Raw genomic sequence first — 16,453 nt, forward strand, 5'->3', positions numbered from 1 at the left:
TCAACTAATTTTGACACCGCAAAAATGAGTGTGTAGGAAGATTTATAGTTGTGTGGGGGTGATTGTAATTTCCTAAATAAAATATTTTTTTCGTAATTTGACGTTACCTCGTAACTCAAGAGGTGGCTGCAATTTAGCCTAATATATTTGCCGAAATATTAAATAAAGCATAATCTAAAATACAGTAGTAAGAAACCGGTCTCTGTTGCAGTTTCAACTTGAAGAAAAATTCAACTACATAGTATTATATGAGATCCAACTTCACACAACATTAAAAAATAAAAATAAAAATAAAAAAATAAAATAAAGAAAGAAGAGAACAGGGTATTCAACCGACATAACTATAAAGATCTTAATAAAATATTAAAAGAGTCTCCCTTCCATAATTTCTGAACATCCCATACTCTTTTGACTTTTCAACTTCTGCATCATCTGTAGTTCTATAACATAGGATAAATAGAAGGTTTACTTGCTGAATAAATAAAAATAAAAATAAATAACCACAACTTCTATATAAACTACACAAAACTATAAACGGGACCCGCCCTACACCTTCGAAGCAACGAGCTCAGTATCCGTAAGCGGAGTTGTTTCTAGTCCCTCCTTGAGCAATCTGAATTCCTCTTCCGTCAAGCTGTTTTTCGCATGTGAAGATATCTTGTTATTAGCCTGCTTTTCGAGTTCGACCGCCCAACTGTAAATAACCATGCCCGCAACTGCAACAAGCATGCCCATGATGTTCTTGAACGTAAGCTCGGAATCGAAGAGCACCCATCCCAATGTAAGAACGCACACTGTTTTCATGTGACCTAAAACTTGGAAAGAAACTGCGGAAAAACGGCCTATGCATAGGTATTGGCTCACATTGCAGAACACAGCTAGTGAACATGATAGGAGTATGAATAACTGCAATTAAAAAAAAAAAAAAAAAATTGCCACCTCATGTTAAGATAATGTATACACTACAAACGTATTATCGAAAATGTTGAAGAGTTGAGAGGCAAATTGAATGGATACTTACTGTGACTCCAAAACCAAAGTTATAGTCGAAAATTAGTTTCTCGGAAAGATAGTAGTCGATTATCGGGCCAAGTACAAGGAGAGAGCATGCTTGGATAGGAGCTGTTTTACTCAATAGTTCGAATGATCCGATAGAGTACTTCTTCTGCAGGGAGCCTATTGACTGCAACCAGAAAAAATATCGTCGAATCGTTATCCATAAGCATGTAATATATGTAGGAGAGAGAAACGTTGATTTCCTTATTTGTTTATTTAACAAAAGATATGTTTATTCGTTGAAGGATGGACATTTTCTACTTATCTAGTAAAGTGTAAATACAAATCTTCGCGACTAAATCCCAATATTGAAAATCTTTCAATAAGATTTGGAAACTACCAAGAGAATTTAAACCAACTCCAATCCTTTGCACTCAAAGTAGAACAAAATAAGGAAAAACGCGGTTGTACTCACGATTTGCTGTAAGGAGGTTGCAAAAACTGCGACACAAGCGCATATGAATCCTTTGGCATTCACTTTCACATCTGTCACGGTGCAGACACCCACACCTATGACCACTACCACAACAGCCACTTTAACTTCTTTTGAGTACTTCTTGTTATGAAGGATCCATTCCATTATACATACCACTGGAATCATGCTCAACTTCGAGATCTACATAAAACATGCAAGAAATCATTAGTTTGAAAAGCCCATATAAGATAATTCACATAGGCAGACTCCATTGACGAATTTAATACTATAAACTATAATAAGAAGAATGTAGTTCTTGTTAAGTTTTTCAACATTTTTTTGGGCTCAAACGAGATACGACACATGGAGTTAAAGCACTATCACCAATTTAAAAAAAACCGTCTCATTACTAGATTAATAGAATGTTTGAGCAAGTAACACTGGAAAATACCCTTTTAAAACTACTATCTAACTAAGCACAAGTGATATTGGATAATTATTGATCCGTACTTGGTAAAATCCAACTGAGTTTAGCATGAGGCTGAAATTCATCCCTGTGATAGACATATTTGCCACAATTGAGAACCAGAGGAGTTCCCAGAACGGTACGTGCTTTGATGCGGAGAAGCCCGTCGCATTTGATATCATGCCAACAAGTGCAGTGACAGCAAAATGGAAACCAGTCAATGTTGTGGCTGCAGGGAGACCAAAAATATGAAATCAATGCAACGGTTATAAACTATAATCGAGGAAATGCAGTCAGTTCAAATAGATCGTTGAGTTGGATACTGTCGAATTCTTGAAAAGGAAAAATAGAAAAAATAACCAGACAACTCGGAAATTAAAAGATCACATTTGAAGCTAAAATAACCATATGCGCCGAACAAGTAAACCCCAAGCACAAACAATGCTTCGTTATCACGTAATTCAGTTTTAGTGAAGTGACTGACTACCTTAAGTTACTTCCCAAATCAACACAGCATCATGACTAATCACAAAAGCCAAACGAATAACTGAGACCTGAATCGGTAATAAAGCTACTGCAAAATAATGATTGATAAGATTTTGGGGTTGCAAATTGGAATAAAGTGAACATGGCAGAATGGGCCCTATCGTGAAATCCAGATCCACCGCATTCGTGAATTGAGTTAATTTCCCAACAAATACATCACCGGTGCAACAAAACTTCCGAATTCATTTATTGCAATTGAAATCAAAAACGCAAAACTAAGGTGGATTAAAAAAAAAAAAAAAAAAAAAAAAGGAGAGAGCTGAGATCTAAGAAGAGATTGATCAAACTGAGATGAGACTCACCGAAAGTGAAAGCATATCCGCCGGAGGACATGAGTTGCTTATTCGCCATGATAATTCCGACCGAACTGATGACGTTCATAGCCCAAGCACCGACATCGGACACTGATGAAGACGGCGATTTCCTGTCTATCTCCATTTCCGATTCCACACTCGTTAACAACCTCAATTTACTGTAGTAAAACCAGCAAATAGCTCCTCGCCGGCAATCAAAACTCCAATCGAAGAACCAAAAAAAAAATTAAAAAAACACCAACAGATCCGCCCCTCGGAAAGGAAAAGGGGGAGACCGGAACGAATGTGGTGTCGGAACAGAAAAAAATCTCACATTGAGCTCGCGCAATAAAATCGATTCATCCACTCACAATAACACAAACAGCTGGTGGGCAAGGAAAAAAAACACACAGCAGATTACGCTTGATCAGATTCAGAAACAACGGGCAAATTCCGGCGGTGTTTGGATACAGTGATATTTGATAAAGCGAATGGATTGAGAAAGAAATGAAGAGTAGATCTGATTGATTCTGGGGTTGCGGGAGTAAGAAAGAAGAGAATTTTCGGCTTTTTGGATTTTTTAGTACACGAGAAAAACAAAGGCCCGGCCTCGAAGCTTCACGCTTTTTACTTCCCCCGTTTCTTTCTCCGCCCAATTTTTTTCTTTTTACATTTACATTTTATTTTATTTTATTTTATTATTTTAATTTATACAATGCTTGCCTATTGTGCCCCAATAACGGCTCATTACACATACCTTTTCTGCTTCTTACTTAATTATTTATTAAAAATATTCCAGTATATTTGGTATGACAGCCTAACCCCCCTCAAACGGTAAATTATATTATTTTATTATTTAACTTTTTTTTTTTTTGGGGTAAATTACGGACTCGTAAGTTAAGTGAAATTACGAAAAAATCTTTATGTTTAAAAAATTACAATCACCCATCAACTATGAATATTCTTACGAGTTCATCCTTATAATGTCTAATCCAATAGAAACTTTTAGATTCCGTTAAAATATTCTCTAACTTGTACTGTATAGTGCAAAAATACAGTTTACGATGCAACACAATCCGATATTTACAAGCCAATTTACACAAGAACAATTCAAATGCAAACCATTGTTGTCCCATCAGACAAGACTATAAACCCTAAACAAGAGAGAATACTATATAGAACATCAAATTCAATTGCTTGCCACACAAAACCTAGGAAATAGATATATCACAAACTAGATCTTTCCCCGTTATGCCTCGATCCCGATTCCCATCAATATAGCTTTAAACTTTAAAGTAAGACACTAAACTCAGATCCAACTACTGCAAGTAATGGACAAAGATCACAACGAAACGCATACACGAAGAATTGAATATCAGTCAACAACAAAAAAAAATTCATTTACACAACAACATTCGCTGGTAAAAAAAAAATGCGATATAATATTTTCCGTTCATCCCTCACTCGTTTTTATCGGACCCAAGAACTAATGAAAACAAAGTTTGTTTGTACGTAAACCTTTTTTACTGCAGCAGAAACCTAATTCTTCTTAGGGGCTGTCTGAAAATGGGCCTTGCCTCATTAGACAGGTCTTTCCTTCTAACATAATACTTTTTCTCTACTTCCATTATTGAGCTCTGCTCCGTGCCTTGTCCAAGTTCCGTCTTTTCTTTGAGGGCCTTTTTCCGAGCCTTAAGTAGCTCGATTTGAGACTTACGATACTCCTCAGCCGCTGCTGCCACTGCTACCGAATCAGACTTTTCTACCTCGAAAAAATTCCCCAGCGCCAACCTTGTAAGGCGTACGATGGACTGAAAAGGAATCCGCATCCCTTTCTCGAATTTACCAAGTCCACTGCCCTTTTTAAATCCCATCGATTCATTATTCTCGAACCTATACCTCTCGTGTGGTTTTCAAAAGCACTAATGCCCGACGTTGATTCCGCAGTTATCATTTACACAATTACATACAATAATCCTCATAACAGATTAATTTATTGTTTTGGAACATTAAATGAATATTAAAGTTCAAGAATCATTATAACTAAAAAGTACATATCCAACTTATTCTCATCAAAAAAAAGTAAAACACAAGTAGGAATCAAGAAACCGATGAGATAAAAAAAGAAGAAACATCAGCTCGTTGTCATTTCCCGATGGCGATGGTCTGCTTCTTTTTCTTGATGATCTCTTTCTTGATGATCTCTGTTAATCGATGATCTGTTAATCGATGATTCTTCTGAAGTTCTACTCTCCATTTCGATCGTTATTTGTTTAATCTGTATCTACATAAAAGCTCAAATTATGTTTAAATAGACTTGATAGAGATTCTTAGAGGATTTTAGAAAACTTCCGATAACCCTCCATTTGTAGATATTTTTTTTCTCCCTTTTAGATATCTTTTAGAAAATTTTATTTTTTAGGAAATTTTTGGAGTGTTCTAGTAAACAACTGCTAGCCATTGGATCAAGTAGATATACACCGTCCATTAAGGTGGTCTAGTATAAATAGAAGTATGGAGAAGTTCCCAAAGGATGACTAATTCGTTGTTAAAGGAACAAATGACATTGTTTTCCCAGAGGATGACTAATTCGTTGTTAAAGGAACAAGTGACATTGTTACCGCTGCCGCAGGTTCGTCCACTTCGAAGAAGTTCCCCAGAGGATGACTAGTAACACAGCTCACGCCCTAAACTTTTACGTTCCGGCCCACTGTTTCGGCCCAACGCTACATCCAATTTGATTTTATTTGGATGGGCTGGGGCTGGCCCGAATATTATTTAATTATACAAATTGCTCATTGATGAACTTCCCAGTATAAATATAATCCTTGGTGCGTTAACTCATCAACTTCCCCGGTATTTATATAATCCCCGTTTTGTATAGAACCCTAATTAATTGTTCCCTATTGGTTGAATTAATCGTTGTATGAATATGTTCGGAATTGGTACGAGAGAGGGCTATGAACATAGTTATTGTTTTGGATGTGGCATCGATACTTGAATAAATATCTATTCATAAAAAAATATATCATTTTCAAATCAAAACATCTTTCACCCTAAAACCATGGCCCATGGGCTTTATTGAACCCTAATTAATTGTTCCCTATTGGTTGAATTAATCGTTGTATGAATATGTTCGGAATTGGTACGAGAGAGGGCTATGAACATAGTTATTGTTTTGGATGTGGCATCGATACTTGAATAAATATCTATTCATAAAAAAATATATCATTTTCAAATCAAAACATCTTTCACCCTAAAACCATGGCCCATGGGCTTTATTGAACTCAATCGATAATTATTTATAGTAGAATTTGAGCCCACAATCCTCGTTGGCAACCTATTAAAATCTTAATTTGATAATCTAATATTTTGTTAAATAAAATATAATTTTACTAATTTCAATTGTATTAATTTTTAGAGGTCTAACTGTAGTTTTGTTTATCACTCATACTTCACTTAGTTTGGTTAATTTTATGTTACATATACATCCATTTGTTTCAAATTATATGCCATTTTAGTTAATGTTTTTTGTTTTAATAGTAAAAGTTACTTTAAACTTTTCACTAATGCATTAATATTCATTCAAAACACACATAATAATATCAATTTTAATTTTGTAAAAAAACTATTGACACATAAAACAAAATCCCAATTGCAACACAAATCAGTCACAATTACACATAATGGCGCGAACCCACCACGAACACCACCCTAAATCTAAACTGCATCTAACATCTGATATAACAGAGATTCAACCGTTTAAGAAAGAGGTGAGGGTGGATTAGTCATTTCCTTTTATTTAGGTTGGTTGGTGAATGACTTTAGCCTCTGGACTGTTCAATCGTTGGTGCCGGTAATGTGTAAAGACAATTTAGCCCCTCAACACTAACGGAGCACTGACGGCCTCTACCTACCTTCCTATCCCCATTATTTCTTCATAAATCCAAAGTCAGTGAGATATCCATTCGCATATCAGTGCTATATAGCAACATTTACAGATCCGATCTAACTTTTTAGGTTTTGAGGATTAATTCAGGTGAGAATTTTTTGTCGGTAGCTCAAATTCACATTCCCCTTTTTGCATTCCGCCAGTAGTTTTGTTTTTTTAATTGTATAAATATTTATTGGAATTTTGTTTTTGAATTGATTTTTTTTTGGATTTTTTATTTTTTTTTTCGAAACAGTGAAGATGAAGGTGATAGAGAAGATCCAGGAGGCGGCGCGTGCGAATGACGATCGGGTGGTGTTCTCGTTCGAGTTCTTCCCGCCGAAGACGGAGGACGGCGTGGACAACCTGTTCGAGAGGATGGAGCGGATGGTGGTGCACAACCCTACATTCTGCGACATCACGTGGGGCGCCGGCGGATCCACGGCGGATCTGACTCTGGAGATCGCCAACCGCATGCAGAACATGGTGTGCGTCGAGACCATGATGCACCTCACCTGCACCAACATGCCCGTCGAGAAGATCGACCACGCCTTGGCCTCCATCAAGTCTAACGGCATCCAGAATGTTCTCGCTCTGCGTGGCGACCCGCCTCACGGCCAGGACAAGTTCGTCCAAGTCGAGGGAGGGCTCGCTTGCGCACTCGACCTGGTAACCATTAGATTTGCTTCGATTAGATGGATGAATGTGTAAATGGACCTTCGATTCGATCTGTGATTAATGTATGTGCGAATTGCAGGTCAAGCATATCCGTTCTGAATATGGTGACTACTTTGGGATTACTGTTGCTGGTTATCCAGGTGCTAATTCTTTGTTTTTGTTACTGTGATTAATAATTTAAAAAAAATCTCTAAATTTATGTATAATTTGTTTATGTCAAACATTCCTATTGCAATTTGCAATCAACTATCTGACTGGGATTTGTTCGTATTGTATCCTCTCGTCATTTATTCAGAGGGACACCCTGATGTTATTCAGGAGGGAGGGGCATCGGCAGAGGCATATCAAAGTGATCTTGCTTATCTCAAGAAAAAGGTAACCCGCATCTTTTACTGGTTTTACTTTAGTTTCACTAAATTGGTGATGTTTCGTTTGTAGGTTGATGCTGGAGCTGATGTGATTGTAACTCAACTCTTCTATGATACTGACATTTTCCTCAAATTTGTCGATGACTGTCGTCAAATTGGAATAACCTGTCCCATTGTGCCTGGTATTATGCCCATTAATAATTACAAGGGCTTCCTTCGCATGACTGGTTTCTGCAAAACTAAGGTATGAGCTGAACTTTCTCTGACTGCTTGATTCTCTTACTTAACGAATATCCGTTATAACAATAATGCCAGCTTCATGAAAATGTGGTAGCTTGTGTGCCTTCAGAGGCTCGTGTCTTCTGAGTAGCAGTTTTTAGATGGTGAAAACATGAGAAATTTTATTTCCCTAGGTTATAAAGCATACGTCATTTTTATATAATAAAAATCCGCTTCAGTAAGAAGAATGACAAGTTTAGTAAGAGTGTAGATTCAGAGTTCTTCTATCAGAAGATGTTTTCGTACAAATTTTAGTAAATTCACTTGACAATTGCCTTTCCATATATTATTGCACAAAGGGAGAAAATTTCTGAAACGCATTATGGTATTAACTGGGTTTTATAATCATTGGATTGAATAATTGTTGCAATCCATATAATGTTGGCAAGAGAAGTGACAAAAGCTAGTCTGTACTATTTTCTTTGAGTTACAGTTCTTGGTCACAAACGTTATAGCATGCACGACAGGGAGTCAAGTGCATTAAACCTCTGTTAGAACATTTAACTGTGATTCACTTCAGAATCTTGCTTTCATCTGTGAAATTTGGATGATGCATATCCTCATCAGCTCCTAGATCAGCAGGAGCAAATTACGTTACTTGTCTCATTCATGCAAGATAAAAATTTGGGCTTGAGTTTACTATTAAGTCGTCTATTCGCATTTCGTAGATACATTATTTGATTTCACATTTATTCTGGTACATCTGTTGTTAACAATAGTGGTCTTGATGTCCCACCGATTCTTTGTATGCCATTGAACCACCCATTCAGTTATTTATACATTATACAATGTTGTACTGTAGATTCCAGCAGAGATTATGGCTGCCTTGGAACCTATCAAGGATAATGAAGAAGCTGTCAGGGCTTATGGAATTCACCAAGGAACAGAAATGTGCAAGAAAATTATTGCCAGTGGGATCAAAACTGTACATCTCTACACATTAAACATGGATAAATCTGCATTGGCAATATTGATGGTTAGTTTTCTTTAGTTGTCAATTTGTGTAGCTTCAGAACTAAATCTTTATGCGACTAGGTTGAATGAAAACACGAGGCTTAAGTAGATCTCTATTTGCAGAACCTTGGGCTGATTGAGGAATCCAAAATTTCAAGATCTTTGCCATGGAGACGTCCAGCAAATTATTTCCGTGTAAAAGAAGATGTTCGTCCCATATTCTGGTAAGAAAGTTATTTTCACATTGAGAACCTTTCATATTTTTTGTCCATAAATTCTAGTTTATAGACAACTGATCTACTTTGGCGAATATTGTTAGGGCTAATCGTCCCAAAAGCTATATCTCACGTACTATTGGTTGGGACCAATTCCCACATGGTAGATGGGGAGATTCTCGAAATGCATCATATGGAGCTCTCACTGATTACCAGGCATGAACTTCCATGAAATCCTAATAATTTGCTTGGCTTGTCATGTTGCAAGTACATATATTCTGTTGCCACCCGAAAGCAAAACAGTCATTAAACCTTGTAATAATATTTTACAGTTCATGAAGCCTCGTTCGCGTGATAAGAAACTCAACGAAGAATGGGCCGTTCCTTTGAAAAATGTTGAAGATATTTATGAGGTACGATACCGTCTTTTGATTACAGCTTATACCATCTTTAAAAGTTCGATGATTACATATCCAGTCCTTACGGATTTTTAAATGCATCAGAAATTCGTGAAGTTCTGCCTCGGGAAACTCAAAAGCAGTCCATGGTCTGACCTAGACGGGCTTCAGCCAGAGACTAAAGTGATTAACGAACAGCTGGGTAGCATTAACTTGAAAGGCTTTCTCACTATCAACAGCCAACCAGCTGTTAATGGAGCCCGCTCTGACTCCCCGTCTGTTGGTAATTTTTCTTCACTGTTATTAGATATTTTTTTCTTTAATTGCATGTTAACATCAGTTGTATGTATATATTGTTGTTGATCCAATTTCTCTGTTATTGAATTTTCGGTTCTTACAGGATGGGGTGGGCCAGGTGGATATGTCTACCAGAAGGCATACTTAGAATTTTTCTGCTCCAAGGATAGTTTGAATGCTCTAGTCAATAACTGCAAACTCTTCCCATCTCTTACCTACATGGCTGTGAACAAAGAAGGAAATTGGATATCTAACGCAAACAAAACCGATGTGAATGCTGTCACTTGGGGAGTTTTCCCTGCAAAGGAAATCGTCCAGCCTACTGTTGTGGACCCCGCAAGTTTCATGATATGGAAAGACGAAGCCTTTGCTATATGGTCAAGGGGATGGGCTAAACGCTACCCAGAGGCTGACCCTTCCAAGAAATTACTCGAGGAGGTTAGATTTAATACATCTCGAAAAGAAAAAAAAAAGTCAATAATTAATTTTGTAGTTATTACATGTTTTCTTTTTCTTGAACTGTTTGGGGGTGTGTACAGGTGGAGAGCAGCTATTACTTGGTCAGCTTGGTCGATAATGACTACGTTGGTGGAGATCTGTTTGCTGTTTTTAAAAACATTTGAAATGGTTTAAAATCACGTCTTTTTCTTTTTCACCCCTTCTTTATTTATGTATTATTGTTCTGCTGTATTCATCAGAGTCATTCATTATACGTACCTCCCTTTCGAGTTATAATTTACTACCCCGTGTAGCTCTATGTTATTTACATTACATGGGATTTTTGATGTAAAACTAAACCCTACATTTTTCGTATTTGTTTTTGAATTTTACACGCATAGGCTAATGTGAAGCCTTGGTTGTGTGATTCAAGTGATGAAATTTCAATAATAGTTTCAAGTGTTAATATGTTTGCGGTTCTCACATTTCTATTCCGAAAATATATTCGACGATATTTTTTTGGAAGCTCATTACACGTATAGATCATAGCTGGTTTGCTAGATGCTGCGCCCACTGAAATTTATCAGGTAAGATCTCACCATATTTGTGTATAGATAACTACTCGTATACGTGTGTGATTGTGGTGTATACATTTATGGTGAAAACTAACTATAGTGTACACAAGAGCACAATAGTTTGCCTCAAACTCTTAAGAATCTGATTAATGTTGAAGAGGAAAGAAAGAGTTAAATGGAGCCCAAGTGTTATCCAAACAGTATGATTGTCAGATTATATTACTTAATTGCCCTTCAAATCTTACAGTAAGTATTTATTTGAAGTGTTGCATAGGCTATACTTTAGGGTGCAAAGTGTACTTAATAACCTTAACTCTTGCAAAGAACGAGAGGAACCTATACTGCTATATGTATTGGTATTTTTTTTTTTTCCAGATAGTATAGATATAGATTGTTCATTTTTCAAAGATGCTTTCATAAAAAAATTGTATTTTCAAATTGTTTTCGAAATAAAAAAAAAAATGTTTTCAAATTTATAAAATAAAAACTCATCACTGCAATACTTCTTCTGCAGTTGTAAAATTCAGGATATGTATTTGGATTTCATAGGCAGATAACTCGCTCTATATCTTAATCAAAGAAAACAAAACTGAAAGGTGCATTTAGATTGGAAACTTGAATTTGATAAAGAGAACTTAAGAAAGAGAGTTTGACAAGTCTATCTTCAACTGCTTATCCTAAAGATATCGAGGGGATAAAACTCAAGCACGTGCAAGGACAAGGGAAAAAATAGTTTTCTCACTCTTCAGCTGCACTTGCAGCACTCAAGTCCACGTTAAGATCGAGAATCTGAAACGAAAAGAAAAATATGAATCACTGTATATTATCCACAAAAACCGGACATTTTCGAAATAAAACAGTAAATTTATGATGGTCAAGGGGTGGTTCTAAAAGAACATCTGTGATAAATGATAATAGCTAAGATCTTTTGACCTAGAGAGTGTATAGTATGAATATGCACAAGAGAGAGGTAGGGGGAGAGACGGAATGAATTAGGAGATTCAGAGTCGTATAAAAATGCGAAGCACCTTATAAAAATGAGGAGCAAAAGGTTCAACTCACCTTTCCAGTAATCATTGAATACATATTCAGCACATCCACAACGGTGGATTCAAAGTGAGTTGTGGCATCATAACTCTGTAATTTAGAATTTATTAGCAACTATACACTATTAAAATATAGATGATTAAGCACTGTAATAAGAAACAAAATCCGGTAGAACTTACTGCCGATATAAAGCAATTGTCCACAGAAGCCTCGTTGACTGGTTCAAATCTGTCATAGGTCTCAAAGAATATCTCGTCCACGGGCCCAAGAAGATCAATACCAGGCTTTAGTTCGTTCTCAGGGTTATCAGTTTCCGCTTCAGTTGAGACAAATGCAATATATTTCCCTTTTGGAGCAACATTGTGGGAATACGAGCAACAAAATAGATACCTGCATAACAACCAAGCCGTATCAGAAATTGAGAATTTTTAGATTGCAATCTTAGGGCAAGATCAGATAAGTTACTCACATGTCCGATTTGCGACCCAACTGCTTCTGAGGTAAAATAACTTGTGCCGAGTTAGAATCATTGGTATTAGGAATCGGGTGGCTCATTATAGCAATAGCTCTGGCGACTTTGCCAACCTTCTTAACCTGTAACACAGCTCATGTCATTGTTCACCATAATAGCAAATGGAAAAGCAGAGATATGTTTAGAACGGAGACATGATTTTCGTAATAATGTTACATGCCTCGAGAAATAATTAAGAGGTTAGCAACTGAACTATTTATTACCAGTGACCTGTACATGCATTGAAGTACAAAAAGATTCCAATGTGCTTTTAAAAGTTGGAAAAACACGAGGTATTTACTTCGGTATCATGTTTAAAAAAAAAAGAATATGGGATAGTGTCCAAATATAACTTTGAAGTGAGAGTTACCTTGCTGTCAAGGTAGGAAGGATCGCATACAACTTTTTTGCACTTGGCTGTTTCCCCTTCTGATGTAACACCACACACCTTGCCTTCCTCGTCAAACTCTACCTGCATTTTGACTAATTCATGTCAAGACTTGTAGTAGGAATATCTACCTTGACAACCGTCAACACCGAAAATAAAACAATGACCCTAAGCACATATTTTGTTTAATACACTCAATTTGTTTGTCTTGGAACTTTCAGAATCATCCTCTTTTTATACGCTAAATGTGGTCAATGAAGGAAAAAAATAAAAAAATTGAACATTATAATCAATTATATGTTATATCAACAAGAGAACCTGTCTCCCCTATTTTTTAATTTATTTTGAGTATAATTTTCTTTCTTTTGAGAGATTTGAGAGGGGGAGGCAAGAGAATAATGAGCATATTTAATACCTTGCACTCAGGTTTATTCAACATGTAGGTCCCACCATATACAGCACTCAGACGAGCAAATGCCTGGTGAAATAAAAATAAGAAACCAAAGTAAATATTTAGAGAGCGAGAAAGAAGAAATATAGGGTGGGGTAAGAACAAGATATATAAAATTGAGCAAACAAACAATAACAAGGCAGATATATAAATATTGAAGAAAGTGGCATACCTGAGGAAGCTCTCCAAGGCCATACAAAGGATAAATATAAGGTGATCCTCCAGCAAAACGTGCTAAAGACTCAGCATAAAGCTATCATTCGAAAGAAAATACGTCAGAGAGGAACATCAGGAGTCGCAAAGTCCAGGTACCCCCACTACCGGACCCTCGTTTCAATCAAGGAGAATACAGAACATAAACTAATTACTTGTTTACAGAGTCAATAAAGAGTTACCTTCATCCTTTTCACAGTATCCAGTGCTGGTTCATCCAAGTAACGGTCATCTCTGTGGAGGGCTAATGCGTGACCAATAAAATCCAGAGTGTTGTCATCGAGACCATATTTTCTGTTCAAATTTCAAAATGTCAATAACAGCATCTTCTGTAATATTCCTTCTCCTAGCTCGGATTTGTTAACATTTATCTGGGGTCTGGTCGTGCACATAAGGAAGATGACATAATAATGCTGAGAATTTACAGTACAAAAAAGGCATCCTATATAAAACTATAATAACGGCGATGCACAAGGATATAATAGAGTTAAGCTAAAACCAACAACACGATACAAATATTCATGTTAGCAGTGAAGATTTTTGTTACACCAAGTGTTCCAATAAGCGAAAACTCTCTAGCAACATAGAGCTGCAAAACATGTATGCCAATCCATCTTTGATGTAATCCACTACTTATAAGCTTCATGATACTAAGATTGTAATTCTTTCTAAAGTATGGCCTAGATAACAAAGCATGAGTGCTTAAAAGCTCAGCCCAGAAGCCTGGCACACCAATAGAAATGCTTTAAATCAAACTTAATCGACTTTCTGAAATATATTAAGGATGATAAATCATTTAGAGTAGAAGCAATTTGAGTGATTAAGGAAAACAAAAAGGTCAAGAGGGCTTACGCGATGAGTGTCTTAAAAGAAACTCTAGTCAAATCCATTCCTTCATGTGTCTTAGGATCACTTTCTTTGTAATCTTGTACATAAATGAAAAATTTCCGAGCACGTCGTTTTTCAAATATACCCATGAGCGGTGACTTCAGCGCCTCCATATCAGTTGCAGGCACCTTGTGAATCTGTTGCATCAAATACACCACAAAATTCAGAGTGAATTGATAATCCTTGGAACAAAAAAACCCACAAGAGAATGTAGTTTAAAGAACACGGCATAACATGAAAAACAACGATAATACCTTTCCCTTGTTGAACACAAAGCTTCCATCAACAGCTTTGAAATTCAAGTATTTAGTAACATTAGTATGAATGAGGACTCGCACCAGAGCACCATTTGCCATAATATACTGAGATGAATTAAAATAGCATTAGTAAATAAAACAAGACATTAGGAACGAATTCTTTTAAATGATGTCGAAGATGGGGATCATAAAAACCTTAGGGATCATGTCGACATTATACTCTCTACTGGAACCCAATTGAGCTGGAGGCTTATCACTTCCTCTAAACCTTTTCCACAACTGAACCCAAAAATATATACATCAAAAGTTAATACATGATATATATGAGGAGTACGCATATTACCTTTAATGCGATCATTTGGGTGTTTTAAGTGGCACATACATCTCTTTGCCAAAATACATGAAAGGAATACCTGATTAAGATTGAGCGAAGTTGATTCACCGCCATAGTAGTCATTGCGGTCCATATGCAAAACCTAATTTTAAACACATGACAAGGTCAAGTCGAAGTAACATTGAAATACAACCGTAAGCTCAAAACAATATTTACAAAGTACTAGACAGAAATTTTTAGTTTGTAATAATACAAACACTAGATGGCAGAATCATGTGGAGAAAACATCAACGAGTTTGAAACAAATTCAGCTACCTCTTTGGAGATTACCGGAAAACTAACCATCAGAATATCTAAATGACTCAAAATACGATTAAGACAGTTAACTTGTCAAGTATGGTAAATTTCTCAACCACAAGCGTGACGACTAAACATGCGCAGTGAAGACCAGCACCATAAAACACAAAATTCTAACCACGCTAAATCCGAGGGAAATGACAGTACCAAATATATTCGAAATGCATCTGCGACACAAGATCTACAAGTTTGAGCCAGTGTGAACTACTATTCCATGTGATAATACTACGTACCGCCGCAACGGCTAACACTAATTCGACAAACATTTCATAGAAAACAAAATAGGTTGCATGAAACAAAAAAAAATTACGGAAACAAATTTGGCTTCAGATTCTGGCCTAGCTGCGTCGTACGAAAATCAAAACCGAATTCGTTGAACATCAAAACAGCAATTACAAAATTAAATCCAATCTCCGACTAAACAAACAACCAACTGATTACTGATACGTTTTCAGCTAAACCAAAAACCAGATGAATCGGAAGAAATGCCAACACGTATCATCTCAAACTCAAAATTGCAAAGCGTAATAAAAAAAATAAATCACTGATTTAAATTGTTTATGAAAAAAAAAAGGAAAGGGAAACCACCTTAAGGCCATCGACGGATAGAAGGCCGCTGAGGATGCATTCCTTCAAACCGGTTCCCAGCACAATCACATCGTATTCTTCATCCATGTTAATTTGATTCCTCGACTCAAAATCAACAATCTAAAAACGGCAACGAAAGAATGAGAAATTCACATACACAGATCAATCAGATCAGCGGAGAAAGGGAAATAGCGTGGGCTTTTCTTTCCAATTGCTTTTTTTATTGGGAGAGTACGCAAATGGCGCGTGTTTATATAGAAAACGTTGGGAATAAACAAACTCATTTACCCTAGATTATTTTCTTTTTTAATTCATTTGTTATCATTAAATTCGTTTAAATATAATTACCAAAATTACAATATGATACTATAAAGTATAATGCTAACACTAATATGTAAGTGCCAATTTATATGCTAACACACTAATATCTTATACAGTATATAAAAGGAAGAAGCGCTAGGTAACCTTAAAAATTATAATTGTTTTTTTTAATTTTTTTTAATTTTTTTT

At 36.2% G+C, this 16,453-nt stretch overlaps 3 protein-coding genes across 3 annotated transcripts; 1 reads left to right on the plus strand and 2 right to left on the minus strand.

Annotated features, from left to right (window-relative positions):
• Window positions 1-327: 327 nt before the first annotated feature.
• On the minus strand, window positions 328-3,551 carry LOC105959452 (UDP-rhamnose/UDP-galactose transporter 3). Its single transcript, XM_012983558.2, has 5 exons — window positions 2,786-3,551; window positions 1,982-2,166; window positions 1,472-1,672; window positions 1,022-1,183; window positions 328-906 (listed from the first exon to the last, which is right to left on the minus strand). The coding sequence occupies exons 1-5, from the start codon at window positions 2,919-2,921 to the stop codon at window positions 547-549; spliced, it is 1,044 nt and encodes a 347-aa protein (XP_012839012.1). The 5' UTR covers window positions 2,922-3,551; the 3' UTR covers window positions 328-546.
• Window positions 3,552-6,449: 2,898 nt separating this feature from the next.
• LOC105959453 (putative methylenetetrahydrofolate reductase (NADH)) lies at window positions 6,450-10,802 on the plus strand. The gene is made up of 12 exons (XM_012983559.2): window positions 6,450-6,815; window positions 6,964-7,376; window positions 7,465-7,525; window positions 7,681-7,760; window positions 7,824-7,997; window positions 8,835-9,008; window positions 9,110-9,210; window positions 9,306-9,417; window positions 9,534-9,614; window positions 9,705-9,882; window positions 10,000-10,334; window positions 10,436-10,802. Exons 2-12 carry the CDS (start codon window positions 6,969-6,971, stop codon window positions 10,517-10,519), a joined length of 1,788 nt encoding a protein of 595 aa, XP_012839013.2. The 5' UTR covers window positions 6,450-6,815; window positions 6,964-6,968; the 3' UTR covers window positions 10,520-10,802.
• A 557-nt stretch (window positions 10,803-11,359) lies between these two features.
• Window positions 11,360-16,218, minus strand: LOC105959458 (guanosine nucleotide diphosphate dissociation inhibitor 1). The gene is made up of 13 exons (XM_088813778.1): window positions 15,944-16,218; window positions 15,078-15,140; window positions 14,860-14,943; window positions 14,662-14,769; window positions 14,372-14,544; window positions 13,702-13,813; window positions 13,479-13,559; window positions 13,271-13,333; window positions 12,838-12,939; window positions 12,426-12,550; window positions 12,136-12,346; window positions 11,972-12,046; window positions 11,360-11,698 (listed from the first exon to the last, which is right to left on the minus strand). The coding sequence occupies exons 1-13, from the start codon at window positions 16,028-16,030 to the stop codon at window positions 11,648-11,650; spliced, it is 1,335 nt and encodes a 444-aa protein (XP_088669904.1). The 5' UTR covers window positions 16,031-16,218; the 3' UTR covers window positions 11,360-11,647.
• Window positions 16,219-16,453: the final 235 nt, after the last annotated feature.

This window comes from Erythranthe guttata, chromosome 14, assembly GCF_056151865.1.
Source record: "Erythranthe guttata isolate IM_541 chromosome 14, IM_541, whole genome shotgun sequence".
NCBI classification, from domain to species: Eukaryota; Viridiplantae; Streptophyta; class Magnoliopsida; order Lamiales; family Phrymaceae; genus Erythranthe; species Erythranthe guttata.

Bases quoted from the DNA above. Each gene is read 5' to 3' on its own strand.
- LOC105959452 (XM_012983558.2), bottom strand. From the start codon at position 2,921: ATGGAGATAGACAGGAAATCGCCGTCTTCATCAGTGTCCGATGTCGGT. The intron at 1,673-1,981 runs GTACGGATCAAT...TGTTTTATGTAG, and splicing joins ACTCAGTTGGATTTTACCAA to ATCTCGAAGTTGAGCATGAT. The intron at 907-1,021 runs GTAAGTATCCAT...TTTTAATTGCAG, and splicing joins ACTTTGGTTTTGGAGTCACA to TTATTCATACTCCTATCATG.
- LOC105959458 (XM_088813778.1), bottom strand. From the start codon at position 16,030: ATGGATGAAGAATACGATGTGATTGTGCTGGGAACCGGTTTGAAGGAA. The intron at 14,944-15,077 runs GTATTCCTTTCA...TTTTGGGTTCAG, and splicing joins CTTCGCTCAATCTTAATCAG to TTGTGGAAAAGGTTTAGAGG. The intron at 12,347-12,425 runs GTGAGTAACTTA...GTTGTTATGCAG, and splicing joins TTGGGTCGCAAATCGGACAT to GTATCTATTTTGTTGCTCGT.
- LOC105959453 (XM_012983559.2), top strand. From the start codon at position 6,969: ATGAAGGTGATAGAGAAGATCCAGGAGGCGGCGCGTGCGAATGACGAT. The intron at 9,211-9,305 runs GTAAGAAAGTTA...GAATATTGTTAG, and splicing joins GATGTTCGTCCCATATTCTG to GGCTAATCGTCCCAAAAGCT. The intron at 9,615-9,704 runs GTACGATACCGT...TAAATGCATCAG, and splicing joins ATGTTGAAGATATTTATGAG to AAATTCGTGAAGTTCTGCCT.